Here is a 13,581-nt window from a genome sequence, read left to right as displayed (position 1 = left end):
TTTGAGGCAGCGGTGAATGCAGCCGTCTCCCTCTGAAAGGCACTCAATTATCTCTGATTGCTCCCGCTATAATGTATCAAATAGAGATACCTGCTATTGCCGTAATTTGTGTGAAAATTAACACGGTGCAATTTCTACTAGAGGGGAAAAAGGGAGCTCTAATGGGTGCCTGAGCGTACATCAATAAAGCGAGGGGGGAGAAAAAGGGAGTTGTGTGGGGAGGGTGAGGAGGAGTAGAGAATACATGGGAGAGCTAACGAGGGAGGGAAAGGGAAAGAAAGTGAAAAGAAAAGAGCAGGAGCAAGAAAGTGGTGAATAAAAGGTGAAAGAAAGGCAAAGTCAGGAGAGAGATTTAAAACAGGGCATGGACAAAAAGAGGCTATTTGAGTTAAGCGCAGCGTATGTGGGTGGGAAACAGCCAGGGTGGTAACGGTAGAAAAGAACAGCAAGAGCGAGGGGAATAGAAAGAAATTTAATTTGCTGAAAATATTACAAATTGCACCTGTGCATAACTCTCCCAAATTACCAACCAATCAAGGCAAAGTGCCTATTACGCTCCCATTACATGGAGATCAGATCACACTCTGAATCTGTGTCCAGCCACAGAGGGTGGAAGAGTAAAAGGCAGATTGAGATGGCGAGATGGAGGGATGAAATGAAAGAAGTGAGCCGAGGCCACCCCGCTGTGATGATAAATGTACTATGATGCTAAACAGAAAAAAAGAGCGTATTTACATTCCAGCAGCAGATGCGGCAACAAGAAAACTTGATTGTGTTTGTGGCTCAATCAATCATGAACACTATTATACACAGTGATATAGCAGATTACTTGAACTTATGAAAAAAAAATTGACAAAGTAATAATATTACTGGAAAAAGAAATTCAACATCTAACACATGGTTGAGATTCACCTCTTCAAGCATTTTAATACGTAATTCAATCAATTCAACATAAACTTTTTGCGATCACTTAGCCTCAAATTCAAGATTCTTACCAAAAATAGGATCAGGTAAAGGTTCATCTATTAATGTCTAAGCAGAATAGCCAATCAAATCATATTCTAGACTTAAAACCTGTAGTGCATTCATATGCGTATTATTTTTTTACTACATACCTGTCAACCTCAGCCAATTGCTCCCCTTATAAATAATTGCAATTCCCCTCATTAAGCGATAATAAATCGTACAAATGCAACAAGGTACATATTTACTCACATAGGGAGCACTAGTTTAAATTTTCCCCCAAAGTGGACTTTTAGTATGATCATAATTCAAGATTCGCCCTTAAAACTGGCCATGTAACAGTATTTCTCAGATACATTAAGGAATGTGAGTGCAATGTACCGGGTCAGTTGACTCAGATATGAGTCGGACTGACTTTACTGACAGTCAGAAGCCTAGTATATTACCACATAGTACTGTCTTAATTTTTTTTTTTAAAAAGCAGGTCACATCCTGCTTCAGACTACGGAATTTGATGATGTAGGTACAACGTGACGACATCCATTTCCTCCTTCCAGAGAAAGTACTCAAGGCATGTGCTGACCAACTAGCACCAGTCTTTACTGACATGTTCTACCTGTCACTAAAACAAGCGACCATCCGGGCTGCCTAAAATGGGCCACCATCAAGAAGTCTCTCACAAACAATCTCGATGACTTCCGCCCAGTAGCACACACACCAATCATCAACAAAGTGCTTTGAAAAACTGGTACTGAAACACATCAAACTCTTGTCTTACCCTCATTCACGACCCGCATCAGTTTCCACATCGGCCGAATAGATCCACTGAAGGTGCAATGACAACCACTGTCCATACTGCACTAAGCCACATTGAGAAAAGAGGGAGCTACTATGTCAGAATGATCTTCATCAACTACAGCTCAGCCTTTAACACAGTGATACTGGACACCCTTATCGCCAAGTTGGCCAACCTGTGGCTCCTACCCTCTACCTGCCCCTAGATCAAGGACTTTCTGGACAACCGATCCCAACATGTGAACCAAGGTGAGCACCTCTCATCCGTGGGTGCAGGTTTTTGTTCCAACCGATCAGGAACAGAACATGTTGACCAATAAGATTTCTGTAGAAAACAAGAAACACCTGACTGCAATACACTGATTGCAATTGTATGACATCAGATTGGTCAAAAGGTGTCTTCTTTCTGGGTTGGAATGAAAACTGCATGCCTGGAGACCCACGCAACTCGAGATAATCATTGTGAAATTGTAGTATGACAACGTTGGTGGGGATGATCATGGAGGGGAACGAGACGGACTACAGAGATGAGGTCCTTAGACTCTGCAAGTGGTGCACTTACACCAACTTGGAGCTGAGCATTTCCAAAACTAAGGAACTCATCCAGGACCTCCGATGGTACAAAGCTGCTAATGCCCCCCTGTATATCAACAATGAATGTATGGGACTGGTGGAGTCTTTCAAATTCCTGGGGGTCCACAGCTGTGTTGATCTCGCTTGGGTATCAAACAACAGAGCACTAGTCATGAAGGTGCAGCAGAGGCTACATTTCTTAAGAGCAATCAGAAAGGAGCAACTCAACACCAAATGCTGGTGATCCTCTACCGGTCAGCTATTGAGAGCGTACTGACCTATATTGTGTCAATGTGGCACTCAAGCTGCACAGCAAGAGACAGGAAAAGACTACAAGGGTGATCAACACAGGTCAAAAGCTCATCATCATCAGCAGCAGCAGCACTACGATACTTGCACTAAAACACCACAGCTACTTCACGTGTTACTAACCACTTTCAGTCTTTTTTTTCTGCATCACTTTCATAACTACTTATTTGTGTGCACTTTATGGTGAATCTTTAAATCTTGTTGTACTTGTATAATGCTATTCGCAAATAACTAAGACTGGAGGGAAGAAGGGACCAAACGGGAGAGCAAAGGACCGCTGCACCCGTGAGTGCCACCATCTTGGATCTGAGGGTCTACAGGTCTCACAAAACACGGACAAATAGACTTAGGGACAGTTTTTTTCCCCAGAGCAATAAAGGGCCCTGAATTTGCATTACCACGTCACACAATCCTTTGTGCAATAACTTCGGAATTCTTCTAGAATTTACCTAGTTTGGACGTGATTTTTTTTATATTACTTGTGTTTTTAGTACTTGGCAATAAAGGCTTTTGATTTGATGGAATTTAATTCAATTCAATTATGAAATTTGGCAAGAAGTAAACAAAGACCCTGTTACGTTACAGATGGCAAACTAGTGACGACAACTCTTCACCAAAAAGACTTGCAGAGTTGTCAAACTGCTGTTGACTTTGAATGGGACAAAAATGTGCTGTGGTTGAGCAACAACAGTACGAGTGTTTTTAGCATATTTTCTTTTCTTATTTCTTTTAGATTAATTTTCATTGAGAAGGTGTTCATGTTCCATTTCATGTAAATCCTCATTCTGGTCTTTCACAAATGAACAGGTAAGTTCGGTATGATGTTGATGGCACAACTACATTTATCACTTAACCGAAATGGTTATGATAATGGTAGTGTGCTTGACTTCTTGTTCTCAAACGAATAATATGGCCACTGTCAACAGCTTCAAGAGTATTTAGGCTGACTGTCCATTATTTTAGCCTTCAAATTTGTAATGACTATGCGTGGTGTTAAATACAATGCTCGGAAGAGGGTAAAATGTCGAGAGGCTGCATTGCTTAAGGTACCGAAATTTTGGATGAGTGAGCATGGTAGAGTTTGTATTCAGCCTGCAGTTTAAAGTGCCACAGCCCTCAGGCACACCAACAGCCTCCTAAGTGGCTACAGTGACAGCAAAAATTGGGCTTCTGGGTTACAATCTGTCGCCACACAGTCAGAGACAGCAAAGCATTGAGCGTACTGGATTAAAAGAAATAAAAAATAAAAAAATAAAAGTTGACAGACAAGTTAGGGGGGTTGGTTAAAAAGGAACGGGGCTTAGAAAAGACAGACTGGACTGTCACACTCAAGTTAAAATAGAAAGTGTTGTTAAAACCAGTGGTCTAGCTAACAAGTGTTCAGAAAATGGCTACCAGTTCCAAAAACACTTTGTAGCTTAAAGCCATATTAGCGTGCTTCAATGCCTGTCCAGACATACTTTTAGCCCTCGACAGGTGAAACAAAACTAGCACTGAATATGACAAGAGGTTACACTTGATGTATGACATTGACAATATGGGGAGATGGCAGTATGGACCGTCGATTCTTCGAATAGAACTTGAGGTGACAAACTACTGGCCGAGTACAGGCGGGTAAGCATATGCACACAAAATCCATGCTGCACATTGTACAAAGTGTTAAGAAATTGTTTTAATTCATAAAATATTTTCGATTAGACTAGCAGTTAGCTGGTTATGAGCACTTGCTTTTCTAGTGGTAGATAAAAGTTTCATAAGATCACTAGCACGACATATATCATGTGTAATATGTGAGGGCTAGTAATTTTGACACTGGGTAAATCAAATGTACGTCTAGTTTACATAGAAAGCAAGTAAGAAGTTACAATATTATGTTTAAAGGAAGTTGTGTGGAGGTCTTGTTGTTTGAGGGGAAGTACTACTGTGACACACCAACTACACTTGCACACTACTTTATCATTGGATGAGTTTTGGAAATGTTCCAACTTTCCAACGTATATTCCTGTTTTAACACTTCCTTGCTAGTAATGAAGCATTGCGTACCTTTGCAAAAATTACCCGAAATCCTCGCAGAAAACACTTGTAGCATATATAGTGGAGACGTTTTGGGTCAAAATGTTTTTGGAGTTGACAAACCTTTAATTGCGTGTATAGGGTTTAGGTTAAGGAAATATATGTGTACTGGAACTTTTGTATCAACTCTCACTTGATCACTTCTATCAACCAGTCAGGAAAATATTCCTTGGGATGAAGATGTTAGGAGAGCAAAGTGTACTCTATCATTGATCTATAGATAAATAGTACTGTTCTGTAGGTGAAGCCTTTTCAGCACCACAGCACCATCCCCTGGACAAATCCTTCAATAATCAGTGCATTTGTGTGTGGATTCATGTCAAATGCAACACAAACAGTGATAAGGTACATGTCTTACCTCTGGCCTGAGTGTCGCTCTGCTGCAGGCAGGGCAGATGGGTCCATAGCGGGAGAACGCAATGGGCAAGCGCCTCATCCTATTCTTGCAAGCTTGGTCCTCACATACCAACCAGCCCTTAAATAGAAACACACTCAGTAAACATAAAACATTCATAAATGAGACTTATTTACAAAATACACTCGTAAAATTAGAGAATATTGTATTTGGTGGTCTATGATAAAAAGAAAAGCAAAATAGGGTGGGGACCACGGCTATGGGGGGCTACGTTCGAGTTAGATTTATGTACCCAAGACAGGTGCTGTGTCCTGACTCTGTCAATGAGCACGTATTCTTACATGGACCCCAGTAGCCACCACCCCCCACTAGCTTCTTATGCCCTGTCATTACAAAATGGGGGTTAATGCCCAACTAATCACAGAGCATAAGAAGCACACTCTTCAATGCCAAGGCTTCCTTCCTATTCACAAACTCCAAATAACCCCCATCAGCACCTGCAACCCTCCCCCAAAAGAAGCAATTCCAATAGAGAGCAAGTTTTAAATTACTGCAGCAATTACACTAATTAATTTGATAAAAGTCCAGAAATAAATGGTCTAGGGAATTAAATTTAGATTCACTCTTCAGATCAGACAAAGAGACAGTCAAAAATTGGAAACAATGAGCTCATGAGGAGCAAGGAGGCACATGGGGTGCCATCTAATCAAGGTATTTTGCTAGCGTTGGGAGTAGAGGTGTGCAGTCTGATGTGAGTGGCATAAAGGCCTATAATTGCATAATTATATCAGTGGATACATGCCATACTGCATGCAGATGTCAAAATGACGTCTACGTCATTTAACCCGACACGCGTCCTTGTGCATGTCATTTTTAAGCCTCAAATTATGACATCCACATGGTGGCGGTAGCCCTCGTTTGAAAGTGCAGATGTGGAATGTCATCCCTGTTTTTACCTGAAGTCAATACACCTACTAAAATGGGAGATAATGGGCAACATAAATAAGCATTAAAACGCTGCATTGATCATGTGTTCATGTCCATATATTTGTAATTTATTGTCCTTTTTCCCCCCAATGGGAAAACACCATTTAGTACTACATATCCCAATCTGATGTCAAACCAGGTTTAACAATTATTACATGTGAGGACAGATCCCACACCCACCGCCTGGTGAGAGACGAGAAGAACCAAGTGAGTGGGATGAATCCATTTAATATCGAAATGTACATGTGATAAAAATACCAGCCAGCTGTTGACCATGTTTATCGGAAAACTGAGGATTTTAATGTGTCTCTATTGGCCAAAATGTTCATGTATTTGATCAAACAGAGTGAATTGATAAACAGTTGACAGCTTATGTTGACCTGAAAATCGTTTACAAAACCAGGTCATTGGAAAAAAGTCTTTGAAATGTAAAGGAAAGATCAGATCTCATGCAAAATTGGACAAAATAGTAGACCTGGACCTTGAAAGTTTAACTAAACAAGGCAAACCTGAGCCTAGGCACTGAAGTCAAAAGGTACTTGCAAGCCTATCTGCCAAAAAAACATTTTGTGCCCACTGAACCACCCACTTTCATGATTAATGTCTTCTTTTTTTCTCGCCTAAGTGACAATTGTGCAAAAAAAATTCCAAGTGGCACCTGGACACAACACTTAACAAAAGTTTGACATAACATTTCCCAAGGTTCAACAATACAACATTTATCCTTACTGTATTGCCACCCAGGCCGAATTGGATCCCCCTGACACAAAGATCAGTTTCTCAAACAATCTGTTTCACTCCACCATTTTTCCGTGACATGACTACGCACATCTAAATTCTATGAGGTAGTTTCACACAAGTAGCAGCCTGATTTGGTAGACCATTTTTGAATTTATTGGTAAAACTTGTGTACTTCCAAGAAGCACGTTCATCAATGCATTCTTATACCATTACTCGTAATTATATTTGCTAAAAAAAAGGCTGATATATTTCTGGAGGCCTCCTCTCCTATTATTGTGGACGTTATATAATGTCAAAGCGTTACGACTCTCGGAGAGACCATATTTCTATTTGTAGACCCTCCTAGCATTGCATATTTAGGATTGCTGTGCTGCCCAAAAACACTCTTTTGTACGGTCATTGCACCCTCAGCGCATAAAGAATGAGTTTGTCGGCAGAGGCTTGCAATAATGTAAAAAGTCCTTTATAGTCAGAGTTTGGCAGCTGGCATCAACTTGTAGCATCTTATTAAAAATATCCATAGCCATTATTGTATATTTGTCAGGGAATATCTAAGAAGGAGTGTTTTTTTTTGTTGGCTTACCCTCAAATACACGGGAGCTCAGTGTGGTTTATTTCTTTGGTTGGCTATTCGTGATCCAAATTCACGGAAATTGGGCACGATCATATAATTTCCAAAGAATAATAATTAGCGGAAATAATTTTTTTTTTAAATGTCATATTTTATTTTTAAATTTTAAGGGCTAGAAAGCAACAACAAAATCCAGATAGTGCTCAACTGTATGGCCAAAAAAATATATGCCGCAATATTGTAACACATGAGGTGAATGACTTGGACTTGTTTGCAATGGGTGTAATCACGACATTCCCAATTTTAGGTACTGTCACATTTTTTCTTCAGAAACTTCTGGTGCTGTTTACCATTTTGATTATAGTTCATTCTTTGGGGATATTATGATTGTCAAAATATTGTGATGCATCTTCTGAGTTAGTCTGCAATCTCTATCTCTAGTTTGCAGACATGCAATTTGTATTGTGACCTTCAAGGCGGTAGACAAAAAACAAACTGTGGTAGCTAAAATTCAAAATATATAAAATCAGTAAAGGTGTTATTTGATGTTACTCTGATGGAATAATTTTGGGAGGTCTTTTGTTAATGTTAACATTGAGCCAGCATGACTTCTGTACCAGTAGATTCCACCTGCATATGCACAGACAAAACCACACACACTTGGTTGCCAACATTCACATCTTTTAAGTCCCAAAGCCTGAAAATCGATCTACTCTACAAACACATGCAACCCCACACACACTTAATCTCTCACACACACACTGAATAGGGCTCAAACGGTTCCACTTTGTACATCCTCCCCTTAATCAAAGCTTCTCAATTCAACACTTTGACCTTTTGTTCGAAACAGGATTATCACCTTCTCCTGTCTTCATTCACCCTTTCTCCTATCCTCTCTCCCTTCCCCACTTCTTGTCTTGCCCCTCAGCCAGTTTCCAGGGGCGACCCGCACGATGAGGGTAATTGCAATAATTTGTTAAATGCCATGGCAACGCTGCTTAGATGGGAGGATTTGAAAAGAACAACTGGGTGGTTGAATGAATCTCTCATTTTGCCAAAGACAGCAGGACCCGAGAACGAAATCACAATGTTTGCCTATTCACAGGGGTTTATTAATAATAAAATGATTAACAATCCTCGGGTTGAGGACGCCGACGCAAAGAGTAGATGAGTTACTCATGCGCCAACCAACACACCTTTGCCCTGGACCACAAACGAGTGCAAAGCTTTGCCTCTCTGGTCAGACAAACAGCTCTATTTGAACAATCCCTCAGCCTGAAAGGAATCCTTAATTACACAATATTATCCCTCTTCCCTCGCTGTGTGCGCGCGCTGTGTCCACTGCAGTTCAGCCATCACAGGAGTGTGTGTATGTGATAGAGAGAGAGCATAAGAGAGCAAGAAGGGGTGTGTATGTGTTGCTGTGTGAGGTGTAAGTATTCAGTGGTAGCAGCTGTTTCACACATTGTGACAAAGGAGTTAAGAGGGACTTGTTCCCCACACATACACGCCAATAATTGATTTCTGTTTAGCACTGTGGGAGAGTAACACACATATACACACAAATACACACATGCACTTTTACAGAAAGTGCATTCCATTCTCTCAGGTCCAACATCTAAGAAGTTGCCAGAGATTCCTGGGAGAGAAACCAAGGGAGTGTGGCCGTATGGGAGGAGGCAAGGACTGCTCAGTAATGACAGACTCAAACAACCTGAAGGGTAGATTTATGAAACAATTGTGGTCTTTAGGAATTTGAAGTTATTTTAATAGGCAATAAAACCTCAATTGAAAAATTAACTTACATAAGCAGACAATTTGAGACTTATAAAAAAATAAGTAAAAAAATAAGTTAGTTTCATTTAGCTGGAAAAAAAATTCACAAGGGTGGATCATCTTTTTATGTTGGAGTCTACCCCAGCTGACTTCAGGCAAAAGTGAGACTACAACCTAAACTTAGAGCTACCAACTACTACGGAATTTCAGGAGTTTGCCCGGAAACGCAAGACAAACTCCGGGAATCCAGACAACCTCTCTAAACTTCGGAAATCCCAAAAAACTTTCACTATTTTTTTTATTGATGCAACCATTTCAGAAAAGTATCAAATTTCCAATTTAAATGCCTTTGATTTTGCACCACCGCTTTGCTTCCGCCATCTTGATTCAACTGCACTGTAAAGCGGAAGAGTTCGGTAACAGGAGTGCATTGTGAATCATCCGAGTTACAAGTTCTGAATGATTCATCTTGTGCAAGTTCAGCGCATATCAATTTTGCATGACTCGTGTTCACTCCGGATAAACTCCGGAAATGGGAAGAGGGTACTACTGAAATGGTGTCAACGGAGATTGGTAGCCTCTGTAAACTGTTGACCAGTAAGTCATAGGGCACACAGAAATGGATGACCATTGGCACTCACAATCACACTCCCACGAAGTGGAAGTCAAACCCAAACTAACGGCACCAAAGTTGGGCAAAATACCACTGCACTCCGTACAGGGTTTTTAGATGCTACACAAATAAATACTATGTACAGTGGTACCTCGACATACGAGTGCCCCGACATACGAGCAATTTGAGATACGAGTACATTTCGGGCAAATACGTACATTTGAGTTACCAGTAAATCGACATACGAGCTCAGTCCCGGAACAAATTAAGCTCGTATCTCGAGGTACAACTGTAGGCATAAAAATACCATAGTCAGTGAGTGAGCATAAGACAGCAACACTTACACCACCAGCTGATTTGCATTTTCCCCATGATTGTAAACATACATTATTAATTATATTTGAAATGATCTGTTACAAATTTCCTGTTAAAATGACATAGTCTACTGCTAATAAAAAGGGACAAACTTGGCATTCAGAAGTGAAAATTGGCATTTGAGTATTCTCATGGATCATGAGCCAAACAAATGTGTCTGGTGCTGTTATTTTTGCAAGCATAATGTGCTCTTTGGTGGAAAATGTCAACGCAGTGCCCCCGCTGGGGTTTGCTTCATCTTCTGTCCGATATATTTTTTGATTGCATGCCTTACCATTACTGCATGGGTTCAATTTTTTCACATGAGGAATATTTTAAGGCCTATTTTGAAGAAAATGCATGCACATCTTTTTCAAGAAAATGAGGCCCCTTTATGGGAAAACAACATTGCATATTTAAATCAGCGGCATCTTTGGAGATAAAAGTGGCTTGCAGTGATGTACGCGCCAAGCAAGTTGAAAACTAAATGGATTTTGAGTCCCTACAGACAGTAGGTGTTACAAGTATTGCAGTGATTTATCATTGGAGACTGCATAAGTGTACTGGACTGTAAGCAGAAATACTCACAGAGTAGTATTTCTTTATGAGGCGTCGGATGTCAAGGAGCAGTTTGTTGCTGATGTTGACAGCATAGTCGATAGGCCGGCCACCACAAGACTCCTGCCAGCATCTCAAAATGCTTGGTTCCAATTTTGCACCCTAAAAGATAACATTGAGTGACAATTGAGACACATTAAAATAAAAAAAAGACAAAAACGAAAAACATTTTCATTTAATGCAGGCTGTAATGCAGTTTGGGAAGACTTGCATGACTATCAGAATATGGACAATTACCGTATTTTCACGACTATAAGGCGCACTTAAGTCTTAAATTTTCTCCAAAATAGACAGTGCGCCTTATAATCCAGTGCGCCTTATAATCCAGTGCGCCTTATATATGGGAAAAAAAACAGAAAACCAAAAACGAAAAACCACCACTGTCGGATATTAAAAAAACACAAACGCCTGAACTGAAACAATACTGTTAAATATGCAGATGCCATCTTAGTTTACAAAATCTTCCATCATATAGCTCCTCCCCCACTGCAAAATTTTATACAAAAAAAAATCCAAAACATCAACAATGGCTGGCTCTAGAGGTGACTGTGTAGAGAGTGCTTCATACCTGGAAGTCAATAGCAATTACCGTATTTTCACGACTATAAGGCGCACTTAAAAGTCCTAAATTTTCTCCAAAATAGACAGTGCGCCGTATAATACAGTGCGTCTTATAATACAGTGCGTCTTATAATACAGTGCGCTTTATAATACAGTGCGCCTTATATATGGAAAAATGTCATTCATTGAGTGTGCGCCTTATTATGCGGTGCGCCTTATAGTCGTGAAAATACGGTACTTCTATTTCATTAATCATATATCAGAGTTCCCTCAACTATAATGACTCAGAAAATCATTGTTAAAACCAGTAAACTGAAAAGTGAAGAGCGACATTGACTCTCATTGTCATCTTTTGCTCCACTCAATAACGCACTGTGCACATTATTGAATCACTGGCTGCATAGAAATCAATCATTGCTCTATGCAAGAGAATAAAAACATTCCGTGGCTGTCACAAACCTGTTAAAAGTTAATGCTGGTGACATTCCCACTTTTTTGGTTGTTAGTAATCTGCATCGGCATTAATGAAAGCATTCTTTGCTTTTTGGTTAGAGGCAATCAGACACCTTTGCTGTTGTGATCGTACATCTTTTGCACATTAACACAGATATTGTCCTACAATTGTCCTTGTTATTGCAGATTTAGGAGTGGTCGCATATAGTATACGTAGTATATATTCCACAAATGAACATTGTGGTCAGTAACGAGGTCGACTGTGTCAAATACGTTGCGATTGTGTAGAGAAAATTAGTTCATTCTTGTTACCCTCTCCCCTCTACACACATACAAGATTTTTTTTGTTGTTGCAGGTCTACAGTGAACAAAAAAAGAACCCATTATGAGACCCCCAATTGTGAAAGAAAAAAATCAAAACTTCCATCTGTGAATAATCCAAAACAATTAGACCAAATAGAACAGTGTAAAACATCCATTTAAAATCTAAACTCAATTAAAGTGACAGAATGTCAGGAGCAAAGAAATTTGCTCAAAGGCACGTGTAAGCAGGTGACACCCCCCACTTGGCCTACATCAGTACTTGAAGTAGAAACAAAGACTTTTTATGCCTTTATGTCAAATGTCTGACTCCCCTAACTGCAGTTCAATGAATAAAGTCTATCCATCTTTGGGTTTCATTCCTTCTCTTCGCTACATGAGTTCCTTCCCTGCTACTTTTTAACTCACTTGCTTCATTCCAATAACAGACATCCACCCCCAAACAAAATTATGCACCTCCTTACTTTACTTGCCAGCTCTATAATGACCGAGCAATTAAATAAAACTATGAAACACTCTTTTAAGTGTCAGCCTTTCAAAGAAGTTGCAATTAATCTTGTGTGTTGGGCTTACAGCATGACCCAAAGAACATATCTTTGACACCCAAACCCTCCTTCTGCCTTTAAAAGCACACGTTAGCACCCTTCAGCATTTTTTAAACAGTGGACTATGTCCGCTGACTGTTATCCATCCTCGGTATGATAATGTGCATGTTGATTTAACTGACCGCAACGCTAAAAGTGAACTCGGGGGAAATCCCTGCGGCCCAAATCCAGCTTTCACTCGGTTCTCCTGCCACCTTCATCAAACAACTCTCCTCCCCTGTCTGTCCTCCATCAGCTGTCACCGCCTCCTCCTAGCATCCCTGGCTCTGTGTCAAGGCCCATCTGTCCTCCCCTCTCACTGAGTAGTTAGACTATATTCGCCACCCTAATTAACTTACAATGTTATCTGTGACTCACAAAGTGAGGAAAATACAAGAAGACAGATATATTACACCTAATTAAATCCTTATACTTGAAACCAACTAACTTGTCTATTAGTTTATTTAAAATGTGTAAGAAGATGGTAGGTTTCCAGTTTTTTTCCCCCGCCCTCCCGAGCATTTTTTACTTGAGTATACTCCAAATATGGTTAAATAGCCTTGATTTGATGCAGGTTGTTTGAGCCAGCAAAGGAAAAAGGAGGGATGTCAGGTTTATTGGAGTCTTTAAGACAAGAAAAGGCTGTGTGCCCTACTCCACATTACAAGCTGATAACGCACACATAACCTTGGTCTGACAAATGGGACAAAATCTGCGCATGCTGTATGTATCTACAGAGCAGCAGGGGTTAAGGAGAGGCTTTTCAAGTTGTGGTGTCTAAACTATGCCAATGAAAACAGAGTGCGTATCAGAGCCAGGCATCTGTCTAAAAATAAAGGCGGAGACACAATATAGAGGGTGACTGCACCATGAATGACCATCTTTTGACTCATCTGCTTAAGACTCAATTCCAACAGTCCAACGCCTCACTAAT

The 13,581-nt window shown here is 40.2% G+C and overlaps 1 protein-coding gene across 3 annotated transcripts in view; it reads right to left on the bottom strand.

The window, feature by feature from the left end:
• The window catches only part of pola1 (polymerase (DNA directed), alpha 1), a 46,005-nt gene that overhangs the window by 10,811 nt on the left and 21,613 nt on the right, over nucleotides 1–13,581 (bottom strand). For all 3 annotated transcript variants that reach the window (XM_077736380.1, XM_077736381.1, XM_077736383.1), the window contains 2 exons: nucleotides 10,699–10,830; nucleotides 5,072–5,188 (listed from right to left, as the gene is read on the bottom strand). In XM_077736380.1, the coding sequence (XP_077592506.1) occupies nucleotides 5,072–5,188; nucleotides 10,699–10,830 (249 nt within the window). The remainder of the gene's footprint in view (nucleotides 1–5,071; nucleotides 5,189–10,698; nucleotides 10,831–13,581) is intronic.

This window comes from Stigmatopora nigra, chromosome 16, assembly GCF_051989575.1.
Source record: "Stigmatopora nigra isolate UIUO_SnigA chromosome 16, RoL_Snig_1.1, whole genome shotgun sequence".
NCBI lineage: Eukaryota > Metazoa > Chordata > Actinopteri > Syngnathiformes > Syngnathidae > Stigmatopora > Stigmatopora nigra.
This window is presented reverse-complemented; position numbering and strand designations above follow the sequence as displayed.